The sequence below is a fragment of the Talpa europaea genome (genome assembly GCF_964194135.1).
Source record: "Talpa europaea genome assembly, chromosome: 1".
Taxonomy (NCBI): domain Eukaryota; kingdom Metazoa; phylum Chordata; class Mammalia; order Eulipotyphla; family Talpidae; genus Talpa; species Talpa europaea.
In genome coordinates this window covers 152880445-152898413 of record NC_140073.1, presented here as the reverse complement: position 1 = coordinate 152898413, position 17969 = coordinate 152880445, and the positions used below count along the sequence as shown (strand labels likewise).

The 17969-nt window shown below is 37.0% G+C and overlaps 1 protein-coding gene across 12 annotated transcripts in view; it reads left to right on the top strand.

The window, feature by feature from the left end:
* TRIP12 (thyroid hormone receptor interactor 12) overlaps positions 1-17969 on the top strand; it is a gene marked incomplete at both ends in the record, with an annotated part of 95664 nt that overhangs the window by 11417 nt on the left and 66278 nt on the right. For 6 of the 12 annotated variants that reach the window (XM_084238741.1, XM_084238739.1, XM_084238737.1 and 3 more), the window contains 2 exons: positions 3777-3902; positions 4734-5536. The exons of 1 other annotated variant lie outside the window; for it this stretch is intronic. In XM_084238741.1, the coding sequence (XP_084094867.1) occupies positions 3777-3902; positions 4734-5536 (929 nt within the window). The remainder of the gene's footprint in view (positions 1-3776; positions 3903-4733; positions 5537-17969) is intronic. 5 more of the 12 variants (XM_084238735.1, XM_084238734.1, XM_084238744.1 and 2 more) reach the window with 2 other exon arrangements.

Below are 17969 nucleotides of genomic sequence, written 5' to 3'. Positions count from 1 at the left end.
GAACCCACTATAATTATTGGTGCAAGTATTAGTGGACCTTTAATCTTTAATTAAAATTGATTTTTTTTTTTTTTTTTTTTTTTTTTTTTGGTTAGGACTCATAAGGCTTGAATTCTCTGTACCCACACTTATTTTCACCATTTGCCCAGTTAATTTTAGTGGCTGACTTTGCAGAACATGAGATTTTTTTTTTCTGGAACACCCATAGAATGACGTCGAAACTTCTGAATACAAACCCACACCTACACACCCCCATCCTTAGTCTATAATTTACCAAGTGGGCTCACCCTGGTGCTCCATAAGAGTTTACCAAGAGTGTTACTCGTTATTTTTGTAAATTTGATTTATAGTGTATGTAATTTTTACTGGGTCACAAGAGATTATGCTTTTAAATAAAAATGTTGGGCATTAAGGTTGGATAAATGAGGGAGTTGGTGAAATGAGCTGCAAGGAAGCATAGCATCAAGGCTTATTTAGCTCTGAGTACTGTGACATTCCTAGTTCATGATTCCATGTCAGGCATTATTATTTTATGGAGATTTAATTTGAAGAATTCTGAATATTACTGACTTGTAAATGGTCATTAAAAAAAAAAATAGAACCCCACTTGGAGAGGCCCTGTGTTGTTACTTTGTGGACCATCTAGTCGCCTAATTCTCTTGTATTAAACCAAGGGTTGGAAAAGTTACTATCCATGAACCAAATTCAGCCTACTGCCTTTTTTTTTTTTTAATAAAAAATTTGATTAGAACAGCACCTTGCCTGTCTATTTGTGTAATTTATGCCTGTTTTTGTCACACCAAACACTACTGCCACTGGAGATGAAAGCATACTTTACAGAAAATATGCCAAGACTGTGCTTGCTCAACAGACAGAAGGAAAGTAATGATCAGTATTTCATACTTTAAAATATATTTTTAACCAGTCCTCAGTGGGTGCAAGATCACCCACTAAAATTAACTGAATGTCACATTTAGAAAGTACAGGGTGAGCATTTTAAGCCAGCTCTATGAGCCTCAGTTTCTAAGATGATAGGATGTTGTTTACTTTTTTGGGTACTGATAATTGACAGTTCACCTGCTAAATTCTTCATTGAAATTGTCAGTAAAGATGTGAAAAATGTGGGAGCAGATTTGAGTGGATATAAAATGCCTTGTGTTTTTAAGACCGGAGAACAATTTATTTGGGTTCAGAAGTGGAGGACGGCTCTCTCTCCAGTGGAGTTAGTGCTAGGTTGGTCTTGGCCAAATTCTGTTGGCAAAGAGAATGAATTAAAAAAGAGAACGAATTTTTAATTTTCATTTTTTGAGACATACTAGGTTATATTATGACTTTTTAATGATTGACAGTTGAATATTTAACCTGAACACCATAAAGTTATCTAGCTTTGATAAAATTTTTCTTCAATATTATTTTAAAATGGTCATCAAGGACATACAGCAAGGAATATTTTTAGTTTTGTAATGAAATGGAACAGAAATTGTGATTAAATTAGAAAATTATAACAAATGAAAATAAGAATGTAGAGAACCTGAATGACATTAATAAATGGACATTAAACTTTATATCCTGAAAACAAAATATATTTTCCTTCTTAAAATATATCTATAGAGGGCCTCCCCAATGGCGCAGCGATTGAGTGCTGGGTTGCGAAGCTGCCCGCGGCCTCTGAGGCAATGGTTCGATCCCCGGCTGCTCCCCGGCCACTGGAGGAGGGTCCCACTTGGCGCGCAGACCTCTCCTGCTGCCCTCTGCTCCCCTCAGCAGTGCACTTCGGTCCTTCTGCCTGCTCTGCTCCCCGCTCTGGCTCTGGTGAATTCTCTCACCCTCCCGTGCTTCTGACTGTACCAGTGCATGTATAAACAAACAAACAAATAAATAAATAGAACATGCCTCTATAAATAAATAAATAAATAAATAAATAATATATATCTATAGAATGATAGGAAAATTCACTCAGTCTCATTTCTTTTTTCTTTTTTTGTAATTTTTTTTTTAAGATTTATTTGTTTATACAAGAGCTGTGGTATAGACCAGAGGGGCCGGAGGGTGAGAGGATACACCAGAGACAGCTGGGAGCAGAGCAGGCAGACGGACCGAAAGCACTGCTGATGGGAGCAGCAGGCGAGACAGGAGAGGTCTGCCGTGCCATGTGGGTATCTCCCTGGCCGGCTGGGAATTGAACCCTCAATCTCCTATCTTATTTAAAAAAAAAAAAAAAAAAGCTCAGATTTGTTACTAAAAATAGAACAGAAGTAATTCCTAGTAATGAAATCTTTCTAATTTATGGGTTAAAACAAACTTTTAGTGTGCAGTGGAAGACTCGGAAATATAAAAACTAAATTACAGTGTATAAAAACATGGAGAAAATAATGAAACCTTCATATGTCTGTTTCTGTCTTTATTACTTAACTGAAGATTAAGACACTTGAAAGACTAACCTAGAGTGAAGTCATTTTCTGTTCTGGAAAACACTGTTCTGTCATAGAAACTTAAAAATGCAGTTTATTTTGCATCCAAGAAATGCTTTCATTGAGAAGTTGATTTCTTCTTTCAAAGTATTACATTCTTTTGGGAAAATAGAAGAAAAATTAGAGATATTGAACCAAGAAACTTCAGATCATCTTGTTGAAGGGATAGTGGAACTTTATATTATATGGCCTCCTTGAGTTAGAATTACATATTTAACAGCTTCAATTAGAATTGACCTGTGAGGTCTGTAACTAATTTCCTCAGAGATGGTGTTTGGAGTAAACATTGGAACAAAGTAAACGACTTTGTTATTAATGAAACTTTGTTGTTATTAGAATATGCTCTTTTATGTTATTTATGCGAAGAATGGATACTGCCTGTGAATTAGGTAAAGTGCTTCTGTTACATTGATACCTTACCTGTATAAAACCAACCAGATTTTCTAGGTATATGTTGAGCTTGCTTGCTTTTTACTGCCTAAGTAAATTTTGTGTAGCCATTGCCAAATGTTTTTTTTTTTTAAAGTCTACTGAATAGAGTTTCTTCATGCTCCTCAACCTTGCTCTTAGAACAATGTTGGCATAAAGATTTGATTTATTATAATTATAGCCCCCTCACGTATCCCTGATGGAGTGATTTGAATGTATTTGGAATATTTTTGGTAAATTCTTTTGTGTCTTCCTCTAGGATTGGGTTTTTGGCCTAGTTTCCATTGATTATTGTTTTAAAGGTATAGCAAATATTACTTTATTGATTTCCCGTAAGTTTATTTATTATTTAGTTCTTCTAATGATTTTTTTTTTTTTTTTTTTTTGGCTAAAATCAGTTTGAGAATTGATTTCATTTGCCGCTACACTTTACTAACCTGAGTTACAATGTACTAATGAGTTTCATTGTAGGGATCACAATATGCCCTTTTAAGGTCATCGCATTGTCTGTTAAAGGTAGTCTGTCGAGCTAAAGTCTCTGTTTGGTCCTTGCAAAAATTTATTTGAATATCTACAGTAAAATTGCTAAAAATCTATCATTGCTTATTGTAATTATAATGTTGCTAATGCAGTGTTGCTGTGGTAATTTAAAAAACCTTAACTCTTGGGTATTGGGAATATTGATTCTAAGAGGGAATTTCTTTTGCCAGATTATTTGAAAGAATAATAATTGTAGAAATATTTGGGAAAGGGGTACAGTTAATAATGAAGAATTGGAAAGCTTTTTTTTTTGTTAATGAAAAATTATTTCACTTTCAGCATTGTGTTTGTATTTCTTTTTCCTGATAGATTTCTGTTTTGATTTTCTGCTGACAGGTCACATTTAGGGCAGGCAAAACATAAGGGATATAGCCCTCCTGAGAGTAGAAAATCTAATTCTAAGGCACCCAAAGTACAGTCTAATACTACTTCTGAACTGTCAAGGGGACACCTTTCTAAAAGGTAAATCTTCACATTGCTTATACATTTTCAAGGCACAATTATTTACATTTGAATCATTGCATAATATTGAAACTTACTGGGTTATTCCAAAATGTTAATGTACGTGTTTTCATTATTCTAAGTGTAACTATTACTATTGATACTTTATTACCTTTGCAGTGATGTCAATGTAACATAGCCTAGACAATATTTTTTTTTCCTTGTATAAAGATCTGTGAGGTTCCTCTTTTGCCTAATAAACCATTGGTGGCATCATCTGCAACAGCCATTTTACCATTTTTTCCCTAGCTTTTTTATTGTCAGATCCATAGGCCAATGATATCTAGACATCTAATTGATAAGAGGCTTTGGAAAGGAATGTAATTCTGAAGACTTGATGATACTACAATATGAAAATGTCTAACCTTCATTTTGAAAGTGTATGCGGTAATTATTTTAAGCTTTGACAAAAAGCACTTGTGTTTGTGAATGGAGTCATCAGTATTCTATTTTCAACTGATTCTGAGTTACTAAGCATTGTTTTTCTTATAAACTTAACTCTTGTGATTTCAGAGTGTTTAGTGTCAGTAGTCTTTGGGTTAAAGAATTACCCTGATCTTTGAAATAGTTTACCATCTAAAGTCACACCTGCTATTTTTTCTTTTTTAAAAGTGCTTTTGCAGTTTTGAACTGTTTGACAAGTTAGGTCTACTGAGTACTGTGCTTACCAGGCAAACTTGTGCTTTTTTTTCTTGAGCACTTATTTCCACAGATTTGAGAAATCAGTGAGTATTAGGCACAGGCTTAACAATGGTAGGCTGCTACTAACTCTCTTCTTATCTGACCTCTTAGAAGCTGCAGTTCATCATCTGCTGTCATAGTTCCACAACCAGAGGATCCAGACAGAGCCAATACTTCAGAAAGGCAAAAACCGGGGCAGGTGCCTAAGAAAGACAATTCTCGAGGAGTGAAGCGCAGTGCTAGTCCAGATTACGACAGGACCAATTCTCCTAGCTCTGCTAAAAAACCAAAAGCACTTCAGCATACTGAATCTCCCTCAGAAACGAACAAGCCACATAGTAAGTCAAAGAAGAGACATTTAGACCAGGAGCAACAACTGAAATCTACACAATCGCCATCAACGAGCAAGGCTCACACCAGAAAGAGTGGGGCCACTGGTAGTTCACGGAGTCAGAAAAGAAAGAGGACAGAGAGTTCTTGTATAAAGAGTGGTTCTGTGCCTGAATCAACTGGTGCCGAAGAGAGATCTGCAAAACCCACCAAGCTGGCTTCAAAATCAGCCGCCTCAGCCAAAGCTGGGTGTAGCACCATCACTGATTCTTCTTCTGCTGCCTCTACTTCCTCTTCGTCTTCTGCTGTCGCCTCGGCCTCCTCTACTGTCCCACCAGGTGCCAGGGTGAAACAAGGAAAAGACCAGAACAAAGCCAGGCGTTCCCGTTCAGCATCCAGTCCCAGCCCCAGAAGAAGCAGCAGGGAAAAGGAACAGAGTAAAACTGGTGGCTCCTCGAAATTTGATTGGGCTGCTCGTTTCAGCCCTAAAGTTAGCCTTCCTAAAACAAAACTGTCTCTTCCAGGGTCTTCTAAGTCAGAGACATCAAAACCTGGACCTTCTGGATTACAGGCCAAATTAGCAAGTAAGTTTACAGATTTTTTTCAACAATTAAAGAAAAATTCTCTCGGAATATCAGAAGTGATTGTTTTCAAGGTAGTCAGAGTTTTGTTCATTTTCCTTTTCAGTCTGGCTCAGTCTTAGGTTTTATTGTACCTCTATCTGTACATAATAGTATACACTTGATACCACAATTGGTTTCATGGAGACAGATAAAGAATCTGCCTTTTTGTCATCATTAAATAGTTATTTCTTAGTGTGTGTCTTTACGCTAGCAACATTTGCTGCTTGACTTACTTTCTAATATCCAAGCAGGACATCATTTTGGATTTTCTTCTTTACCAGATAACAGAATTATTCAGGTCATGAGCTGCTATTGACTTTGGTCAGATATCAAGTGTTCTTTTTTTTGGGTGTCATATATTCTTGATTCAGTGGAAACAACAGAGCTGTTACTAGAATAAATGGACTTTATTCACATGTTATCTATGTTTTTTAAGGAACTTACTCTAAAAGTGACGACTTCTTAGGTTGCATACACTGAGCTCTGAGTCCCAGATAAATGGGAAAGTATGTTGAAGCTCTTGAAGTTGACAGTGGAGTAGAAAGAATGAACCTGTGGGAATAATACATTCAGGCAAAGAAAGCAGTTGAGCGGGAGAAAGGTATCTTGCACTTTTCTCCAGGTCTTTTTTCTAAGACGTCTCTGGGAAGCTCAGTGTTCGTCTTAGGAGAACTGGTGATGACCCTGTTCAATTATGTGCTGCAATGCTGAAGTGTTTCTTTTTTTTTGCCACTTTGAGATTCTAAAAAGACCATAATAAACACTTATCTGCAAAATTTTAAGCATTTAACTTTTGTAGTATTTGATAAGGAAGCTTGTTTTGACCATTTCTTTCCCTTTTGGGCCTTTATAGAAAATTTCTTGTTGACATTTTGATAGAATTTTCCAAGGGCAATAGAAGATTTATGTAGTATCTGCTAGTATCTTTGTCAAAGCTTAGCTAATATTGAATCAGTCCAATCTAATATTGAATGAGAGTTAACAGTTTTGTTTAGTTAAACCCTGTGATCTACAACTACTTTCAGTTTATTCAGTATTAGCTAAAATTTGACCGAAATACTAGTAGGCACTAAATAAAATCTTTTTTTTTTTTTTTAAGATTTTATTTCTACAAGAACTGGGGTACAGGTCAGAGGCGCAGGAGGGTGAGAGAATTCGCTGGAGACAGAGCGGGGAGCAAAACAGGCAGACGGACCAAAGACACTGCTGAGGGGAGCAGTGGGCGCAACAGGAGGGGTCTGCCACGCCATGTGGGAATCTCCCTGGCTGGCCGGGAATCGAACCCGCACCACAGAAGCTGCGGATAGCTTCACAGCGCGGCACTCAACCCGCTGCGCCACCGGGGAGGCCCACTAAATAAAATCTTTTTTTTTTTAAAGATTTATTTATTTATGCATACACAGAACTGGGGTACAGTCCAGAGGGGTGGGGTGAGAGGATTCACCAGAGACAGAGTGTGGAACAGAACAGGCAGATTGACCGAAGTACACTGCTGAGGGGAGCAGCGGGTGAGTCAGGAGAGGTCTGCTGGGCCATGTGGGTTGCTCCCTGGCCAGCAGACAGCCTCATAGATTGTGTCTTAACTCATTGTGCCACCAGGGAGGCCCCTAAATAAAATGTTTTTATTATTTAATTTTTAAATTTTTTAATAAATTATTTTATATAATTCTTAAATCATTTTTCATTTTTGCATAATGTATGCATTTTCATTTTGGTTATATTCCCCATACAATTCCCACCCCCTTTTTCTGACACTAACCCCTCTTCTCCTCCCCATACACCCTTAAATAAAATCTTAACCTAAATAGTAGGTGTTGTAAATTGACAACTTTTAGGTTGTAGAACTTTGATATTTTAAATATTAAAAAAAACTGCATAAAATCCTTTAATTTTGAAGTTACAGATACTGGGTAAATGTTAAGATTTCTATCTTGAAGTCAAAAAGAAAGAAATGCCAGGGTAAAAGGGGTGACCAGCTATTCATTTGTCCTGCCAAGAGTTTCCTGACAGTTGGAGTTATTTATGTCATCTTTTATACCTCCTCTCTCTGCTTTTAAGTGAAGTGGAAGTGAGAGAGAGAGAGAGAGAGAGAGAAAGAGAGAGTGTGTGTGTGTGTGTGTGTGTGTCTACAGTATGTATGTATGATCTCCATAACTTGTGGGCCAGGTTGAGTCTGCAGGGGGTTGTGTGAGATTGTCCCCTTTTCTGCTTCCTAGTCTGCTTCGCTCAAAGAACTCATTTTCTTCAAATCATATTTGGGTGTAGGGTCAGGTCAGAGCAGATTATCCTTGAGTGTCCTGTCCTTGACTCTTCACAGAGGCCTGCTTTCTTAAGGGTCTGTTTCTGTGATCTTCAAAAGAAAATCTGCCCCTACTAGACACTCATCAGCAGGGTTTCATTGGTTGTGAGGCTGCTCTCAACCAGGAAGCATTGAGCCTCCTGCTGTCCACCTACCCCCAACCCTGTGCCAGAATCAAACCATTCCAGACATTCTGCAAAGTCACTCTGCACGTGGTCATGAACTGAATTAGTTCAAAACTCAGTCCATACTTATTTTTCTTCCTTTCACAAAATCAAAGTGTGTTTCTGTGGTCATTGAATATCACTTTTCCATTTTCACTGCCCCTGCCCTAGTTTTAAGCTCTAAATATAGCCTAGCTGTTGGACTAGAAGAGGGAAACCATCATTCCCTTAGCATCTAATAAGAGCTATATGTTTTACATGTGCAGTCATATTTAACTTTCAAAAAATTGTGCTTTGCAGTAGTTATTAAGGGAATTTATTTCAAGGAGGTGCCATAACTTGCCTCAGTAACATATTTCATAAATGCAAGAGTTCGGATTTGAAATGGGAGTGCGCGTGATTCTGTGGCTGTTGCTTGCTTTGCTATGGCTTCCTCCCCTGTTCTCTATTTTTATTGTCACAGCATATTTGGATTATTTAGAGATTTCAAGACTCTAGAGGAGATAAAATTTTACTTGAACCTTTACTGGTTTTGATTAATTTTTAGGGATCAGTACTGTTTGAACCTAGGGGTTCATATCATTCATTACATATGTGCTTCTTTTCTAATAGGTGAAAAACATTCTAACTCAAAATAATAGCAAACATTTAAAAATACTTAATGTGGGTCATCTTATTTACCCCTTATTAGCCCTGTGTGGTAGGTGCTATTATCCCTGTCTTACAGGTAAGGAAACTGAAGATCAGGGTCCTGTTCAAAGACCACACAACTAAGAAGTGATAGGGTCAAGAGTCAAGCCCAAGGTGGATTTCTCATCAGTGTATCTCGGGAGGAGAAAATGTTAATTATCTAAAAACGGAGTTAACTACTTGAGATACAAAGCATTACAAATTTAGGTTGTTTACTCATTTTCTTCAACTTTAAGAATGAGTGTAAACCTGTTATTTGGGCAAAGACTCATTCTAAAATATGATTGGTGGTAAAGCTTCATTGTAAAAGCCTTTTTTTAAAAAAAAAATAAAGGAATAGCAGTACTTACATACTTTGTGAAAACCCTAGGTAGATATTATGCAGAGATTCAGGATAAACATTATAAACACACAGATAAGCAATTAACGTTACACAGAGATATCAGGATAAGCTGTGAGAAATAGTGCAGTGACTTTTGCTAGACCTAATATTTCAAGCTGGTATTTTACAGGTTTTTTTTGACTGCCCGTTGTTACCCTGGAAGACAGCAGTGTTCCATGGAACCCACTTTGGGAAATGATATCTATTGGTCAGGCCACTTAAATGTACATTTAGTCAAGCCACTTAAAATGAAGACCCTTCCCAGAGTGCTGTTTTGGCAATGTTAAAGTTCCTGGTGAGGAAATAGGCTGGCGGGAGAACTTGTAAAACAGTTACTTTTGTGATGGACTTCCTGAGGCCTTGTGGCTTGCCAGCTGCAGCTGATCAAAATAGCTCAGGGACAAAGGTCGCCTTGTGTCAATTGTGGAGGTCTTGAGAACACCCCAGCTAGAGCTATGTGACATTTTTCAATGTGCATTAGGAAATTTTCTTGCTAGTTGTTTAAGCAAACATTCTTACATGAATTCATATGGTATAAATGGAGCCAGTGAGGCAATGTAATAAGATAGAAGATTTTCAAAATGTTTTTATATTCGAATATAATGCTTAATGTTTATAATTAGTTTCACTTCAGAACATTTTCCTAATCTGCCTTTTTGAAGTAAGCTCATTTTGAAATAATTTGACTGTGTCTAGGTAGGTATGCTGTCTGAATAGCAGAAGGTGATGGATGGCATAGAAATACAAGTTTGTGGTCAAAATCTGCGTAATAATGGAGCTTATTTATATAAAATTTGAAGGTATTACCTTTCCAATCTGATGTGTCTATCTGTAGATCTGGTTTCTTCATTTTTGAAGTGGACATCATGTGCACATTATTAACATAGGCAGCGGTAGTTAGTTATTTCCAGCTTGAGTTTCATACTCTCCTGCTGACTTAGATGCGGACCATGACCATTATTTAGAACTAGCCAAGAGCCAGGCAGATGCCAAATTCTGGGAAGGTGATTCTGCTTAGATTGGGGCTCTTTCTATCACAGACATGACACTTTGTACCTCTTGCATAGAAGGGAGGAAATAGATTGAACTGAGCAGGAGAAAATAATTTTAAGGTCGAGACCCTTGGTTCATTGTTGGGTCTTGTCAGGGTCATTCCTACTGAGTTTTAAAAAATGGGATTCTTGTAGCTTCATGCCATGTTGGGTGAGCAGCATAAAGGGAAGAGGATTGAGTGTTGAGTTTTCTGTATTGTAGGGCAGTTATTAAAAGTAATTTCACAGCCTTTAAAAATTTAAATCGTTCAATGGGTAACCACTTTGAAAAATTCCCAAAATAATTCCTAAGATTAAATGGAAACAAATGCCACTGGCGTCTTTGTTGGAAGGCTTTGCTTTGTTTTATTTACATTGTGGATTTTAAACAACCGTGCTATGTATATTTTTGTATACAGGTCCGAACAAAAAGTTAACCAGATTGCATCATTCTGAAGTTAGCAAAAGTTGCTCTTTCATAGTCATGTCTCTGTATTCCTTGATTCTGGACATTTCTGATTCTAACATGTTTGTCGTTAAAAATAACAGAAGAAACCCAGAAAATACCGCCATGTAAAAAAGAAAAAAATCACTTAATTCCATCACTGAGGATGACCTCTTTCTTGTGTGTGTGATTTGTACTAATCAACTGTTAGGTGCGGTTTGAAGTCAAGCTCTGTGAGATTTATTTTGAAATCGGCAATCTTCTGGCCCAGTGCTCTTCCCCATGGCCGGCTGTTGTGCAAATCTTAGTGTCTTTAAATTATGCGCTCATGTGTCTATTCGTTGAGTTTTATTTTTTCAGTTTGAGCACTATTGGGTGCTCCAGGGAAGATTTACCCCACCTCTTCACCCACCAAGTAAATGCCTAGTGTACATACTTCCCGTTTTCCCAGTCATGGCCCACGCTCAGTGTTTGTAGGGATGTGCAGGTGTCTTTCCGCTGGTCTAGGGCGTCTCCTGCCTTAATTTTACATCTTCTGTGAACACAGTTAATTTTGTTGTTTTCCTTTTCTGTCAACCTATCACTCAACTCCAAATTCTGTATTTACTGTCTCAATCTTTTCCAGTCGTCTACTACATGCATCTGTTATTTTCCTGAGGAAATGAGTCTGCCAGCGGCTGCTCTCGGTGCCTGGCCACACTGCTTTCAGCCTTGGGATTTTCTTCAGCCTTCACTTGTATTTAGTTTCCTGTTTCCAGATCTCACACCATCTTTCTTGGTTACTATTTCATTTTCAGTGGAATATATCTTCCATTGACTTTCTAAGAAAAAGTCCTGAAGAGATTTTGTCAGATTTTGAGTGTCTTGAAATATACAACGCGATACCTGTTTTGTATAGAGTTCTGAATTGGAAGTTGTTTTTGGTCAGAGGTTTGAAATTTACATTATCTTCCAGCTTTCATTACTGGAGTTGTGATTCCTGACTTGTAGATGTAATCCTGGAAGTTAGCTGCTGTGTGCTCGTTTAGCAGTCCTGGTTTCCACTGGGTCTGGAACTTTCCCCAAGACTCATGCCTTTGGTCTTTAGGATAATCCCAGACAAACCAGGATGGTTGGTCACTCATTTCCTTCTTTATTATAGATCTTAATAATGGGTTTTCTTTGCTTGCGGTTTCCCTCTGTGTAGTGCAGTTTTGAGGGGGAGGGGGGATGGCAGTTTGGTTTTGACTTTCATATTAGGAACTTTCCTAAGATCCATGTAATTTCTGATTATCTCTTGTTATTCAAGTTGGGGCGGTGGTTGGGGGTGGAACCAAAAATCTAGTAATCTCTGAGCCTAGATGAGCTTTGGTATTCACTGTCTAGTGATCTGATTGGGCAACGTATTATGAAACCTCTTCTGTCATTATTTTTAGGTCTTTTTTCTTTGGCTGGTAAAATTCCACAGGGAAGATTGTTTCAGAGTCCTGCCTGGAGGTGAAGGAGGCCTGACAGCCAGGGTTCTGGGGGCTGAGTGGGAGAAGAGGCCGTCTGTCGCTCAGTATGTCTGTGTACACTTGATCCCTCTCCCCCTTCCCTCGCTTGTTTTGATATGGTGTACCTTTTTGCAGCGGTGTTCTCGTGGGTTTTGCTGGGTCAGGAGAGAGACAGTTACCTAGCTGTACAAGTGGAGGAGGGGAATCTAGGGATTTGACTTTTCATGTAAATAGTCTGTCAACAACAGTCCTCAGTTTTAACTTTGAAGTGTTCTCAGAGGTACTCAGTACTGTCCATTCTTGAACCTTTGACATTCTGTAGTGTTAATCTAATTGATAGTTCACCTGAGTTTTCTATTTCCAGTTTTTTGAATTGCTAGTTCATTTATCTCTTATGCTCCTCCCATTACTGATTTATGCCCCAGAATCTTTTTTTTTTTTTTTTTTTTTTTAAGATTTATTTACTTATACAAGAACTGGGGTACGGGCCAGATGCATGGGAGGGTGCGAGGATTCACCAGAGACAGAGCAAGGAGCAGAACAGGCAGAAGGACCAAAGTACACTGCTGAGGGGAGCAGCGGGAGAGACAGGAGAGGTCTGCCACGCTATGTGGGAATCTCTCTGGCCGGGAATCGAACTGGCACTGCAGAGGCTGCAGACAGCTTCACAGTGCAGCGCTCAACCACCTGCACCACCACCAGGGAGGCTCCCCAGAATCTTTTAATGCCATTGTCATGGCCTTTCCTGAAAGAACAGAAGTGAATGTATGTGTATTCTATCTTCTGGTTTTTCACTTTTTTCAAAAGTAGGAGCTTGCTTTACATAATAGTAGGTGTTCTGAGTGCCTGTTAAAAGTAGGCTTTAACAGGCACTTTTTTCCTTTCAAAAAGACTATGAATTGTATCATTTAAAATGACTATGTGAACATACATTGATTTAACCCATTCCCAACTAATGAGCATTTACATTATTCTTAATTTTTTAATTGACTGTAGCTTCATAATTTACATCACTATTTCCTTGTTAGGTCACTGGTTGTATTTCTTTAAAATATTGATGTATATTTTGAAACTGCCTCTGGAAATATGTGACTTTACAGTTCCACTAACTGTAAAAGTGCCAGTTAGTTCACTCCTTCATTTAATGGCTCTGTGCTCTTACACTTTATATTTCCATACTGATGTTTGTTTATTCATATTGGACAGTTGCTCCCTTTCCAGTTGCTCATTACGTAAATAATAATGCTTAGATGAATATCTGCATATTTCTGGTGTTTTTAATTCTTAAATCAGTATATGTAATTGCCGTGCAATTTGGAAATAAAATTTGGTTTAGAAAAATCTGTTTGGGATTTAGCTCACTATGATCTGTATGACATGTCTTACTGAGTGATTTTAAAATAAATATCGGTGATTCCTTTTTACATGAATAGATTATTTTCCATTTTTGAGAATTTTAGCAAAATAATAAGTATTTATAAACTTGAAAGTATACACATGATCAAATTATACCAAGTTCTCATAATTCTGTGCTGGCTGAAAGATTAAGAGCTGCTACATGAAAATATAGCCATCATTCATTTCTTAGTTGGGTCCAATTTTTCCACTAACAAAATAGCTCTTTACTTGATTCCAAATTGAACGCTTTATGCATGGTAGTAGTCAGCGTATTTTGTGCTTTTTTCTTTTAGAAAAGAAAAAGGAGTGATGCTGGAAAAGCTTGATATAGATCTGACTTGTAATTAAATGAATATTTAATGTAGTAACCTTTAACATAAACAAATTGGGCATTTGTGTTTTAAAGATCAATTGTAGTTAGATACTTACAAATGTAAATGAATCGTAGTCCTTTTCCAGAGGCTAAGTCTTGTTTAAGGTCTTAGTTTGTGTGACTTACTCTTATTAGTTTGTTTACTCCATTTTTAAATTGGAGATGTCTGTAGAACTAGGACAAAAACATTAAGTAAAATCAGGATACCTAATATTCCAGAAAAGTTAGGACTGAGAACATTATTTCTAAGAAATTGGTTAAGCCAGAATTTTTTTTCCTTTTAAAACTTTAGAAAGGGATTTTGTTTTGCTTTGTTTTTTGTTTTGGAGAACCTCAAAATTTTTAATTGATTTTCAAAATTTTGACAAGTCCATGTAGTGTTTTTTTCTCTTCCTCCTTGAAGTCCACGTCAGCAGACATTTTCTGTTAGTATCCAGATAGTAAGTACTTTAGACTTTACTGGTCATATACAGTCTTTGCCACGTATTCTTAAAAAAAATGTAAAAATTGATTTTACTAGTGGGTCCTATGAAAACGAACTGCCTGTCATCAGATGTGGCCTATAATCTGCAGTTTGTCGACACTTCCTCTAGAGTAAGACTCATAGCTAGAAGATTTGGTGTTGTCCAGGACAGTTTCAATCAGAATTAAGTGGAAAGCACAAATCAGAGACTGGTAAAGCCAAGATAAGATACAGAATAGCTTCAGACTTTGCTGCATTCAGGAATTCAGATGGTGGCCCTGTCAGCCCCAAGCCTTGGGACTTAGGACTTTCTCAGCCCCCATCCCCTCCACATACTATCCCATCGTTTATATATCAGTGAAGCCCTTGATTCCCTCAGGTCATGTGTGCCTACCTTTGACGTCACTGTGGTGTAGGAGAAGGGATGGTGATGGTAGACTTGTGATTGGAAATGCTGGAAAACTGGCCAGGTTGAATAGGCTGTGAGGACAGTTCCATCAGTACTACTACGCGAAGAGGGAGCTAGTGCTCTGGGGAACTCGGGAAAAGACCGGGACAGAGTACTCAGAAAACAGTCGTTGAACTTTCACGGTGGATGTCTACTTGGTCATCTTTTAATGTCTCTTGAAAATGAATATGTAAGTTGGAGAACAAAAGCTTTCATGTATTTGAATGGAGTCATTATTCACTGAGTAAGATGTTAGGTCAATTTCCCCTTCCTCTCTGCTTGATTTTCACACAACCTTGTCCAATATGCTGACATTCCTATTTACTTTGACTCCTTGTGCAATAGAAAGAATTTATAAGAAATTTTTAACTATTGCAAAACTAATAATACTTTAGGGGACGCTGTATTTTTCATTGTAGGATTACAGTAGGTTTGATATATGTATATCACATCAAAGAGTAGCATACTTAAAACAGATTAAGTATTCATAATTCAATAAAAGCATGACAGTGAATATGTACTGCCCACTTGTCTATTGCTATTTTTTAAAGTAACTTGGAGTTGAAAGCCATACTCCCTGAGATGTATGTATGTTCTACTTTTGGTGATTCCAGTAGTGAAGTAGGCAGATCAATTTACCTAGTGCTCATTTCTCCTGCAAAATGACAAAATTGGAATCATTTCACACTAATGTAATGATTAGTATTTTCACAAATTTCAAGTAGAAAAGTTATAATTAGAAAGTACCTGAGAAGATCTTAACTATTTTTACATTAGTTAGGATCCAGAAAGTAATCAAATACCTTCAGTCTTAATTCTTTTAATATATTGCTATATATTTTTAAAATACAAGCTTATAACTGGATGCATAAGAACAATTTTACACTTCAAGTCATACATTGCAAAAGGTCTCTCTAATTTTTTTTTAAGTGAAGCCTTTTTTTTGCTTAGGAATACTTGTTAAAAATCAAAACACTAAGACCTATATTGTAGAAGAACAAATCTTTAGGACTTTTAAGAGAATAGTACTGCCATTTTCATTCACCTTTATTCAAAGAAGTAAACATTATACAAACATATTTGTGAGGAAGCACATATATTCTTAAACCAATATAGCAAAGTCAAGAACTTTGATAAAAGCAATTTGTCTGCATTTTACCCAACTTAATTACATAAAGCCTCAGGAAATAAAAATAATCTGACTTGTGATGTTCTGGTTGCCTCTCAGAATGGCATAAAAATAACTTTAAATGTAATTTTGCTTCATTATAGGCCTGGGAGAGGACAGGACAGGAGAAGGAGAGAGTTCAGTCCATGCACATGTGTTTTAATAGGTTTTCAGTACATTCAGCAGGTTGTTTACCTTTACCCATATTTCCTCTCTTATTGAAATATTCCTTACTTGACCAATAGAATGCAAGGAGACACATTTCAGTTCTACAAAAATAGTTTATATATGGAGAGTTAAAAAGATTTTGAAACAAACCAGTAAGGCAAAATTTTAGCACCTTCACCAGAAGTATATTGATGTAGCAAATTCTGTTCACTTTCAAAATAAGCGTACTGTATTGGACAGTTATCCACCTTCAAACAAATCAGTTAATATTTTTGCATCTGAAAAATAGAAATTCTTAACTCTATATCAGAAAATGCTTTCAAAAATCTTAATAGCCAGTCTAAAATTGTGAAGTAAATAACATGTTCTAGCTTTGCCAGTTTGCTAAGTGGATGAAAGAAAGTCAAGTTACTCCCTTTTGCTGGGAAATAGGTGGTTTACTGAATTGCTTAAATGTGAACTTTACTTTCTCCCAGAATGTTTGGCATGTCTACTAAAAACCTTTGGGATTTTCAAAAAAGAATTCACCAAAATAAAAGGAGAGTTCTCCAAAGTTTGGCTTAATTTGTTTAGAATGCTGTTAAGTTACCCACCTTTATTTACTGCATGAGCCATGTTCCTCTGTTCCAGTTTCAGAGGAGATAGTGATAAACTAATTCGCTGGTTTTGCCTCTTACCCTGAATTTTAGGTAGTTAAGAATAACATACCTCATTCCCGTTGGAGAGCACTCTATGTAGCAGCTCCTTTTCCAAGGGATTATCTTTCAGGGTATGTGTTTGGAACTGTTTCTCCCAATTTATCAGGTTAGATGGAGTTAAATCAGTTATTTTAGTAGTCATTTTGCATTGTGATTTGATTGTGATATCAGTTACAAATATTTTTGTGTCCTCTTCAGTTCTCCTGTGCCGTTTTTCTGTGTAGTTTAGTACAGATCTTAAAAGTTTAACACCAAGAATGGATAAACAGACTGTGGCACATCCATTCAAACTATTCTGCAGCCAACGTAGTGGACCGCTGAGCTGTGCAACAATGTGGCTTCCTCTCCAGATGCCTGATTCCATTCAGAGGAGACTATGGGCCATGTGATGTCCAGCAGATAGATCACTGGTAGCCAGGGGCCTCAAGTGTGAGGAGAGGGGATTAGCTAACTGCGAGGGGCCTGGACATTTTAGTGGGATGAAAATGTTTTGTGACTTGATTGTGGTGGTATGAGTGTATACAGTTGTCACAGTAGTATGAGTGTATACAGTTGTCACACTCATTGAACCTCACGTACGTTTTATCAATTTAGAAATCAGAAATTCACTAAGTGAAAGTGTAGAAAAGTTTGATCAAAAGTATCCTGCTACCTCTAGTCAGCAATATTGTAGTCACACACAGTCTATTTTTCCCTCCCCCATCCCACAAAATACTAAATTGAATATTTTATTTTGAATGTAAACATTATATGACCATTACTGAAGAGATGTAAACATTTATATGACCATTACTATGTGGAGGTATGTGTAAAGATACCTTAGTATTTATGAACTAAGTAATATTACATGACAATAAAAGCACTTAAGCGACAGTGAAAATACTTACGTGTTTTTGGGGGGTATTTTAATGTAACATGCACCTATGTTTGGATTTTTCCCCTCTTTCTAAATTGTATGTTTTAAATCTCTAGCTTGGTAACATTTCAGGTAAGTATGATTCATTATTTTCTGACATTTAAAAATTATTTCTCAATTTTTTTTAAATGTTGAAAAATAGTGATAAACTAATTCGCTGAACATAATTAAGGCACTCTCCATAATCTGTCCGCATGACTTGTCTTTCAGGTGACCTGGGTGCAAAATAAAATAGGATATCAGGGAATTAGCTTTACACTTTAAGGCGTGAAATGG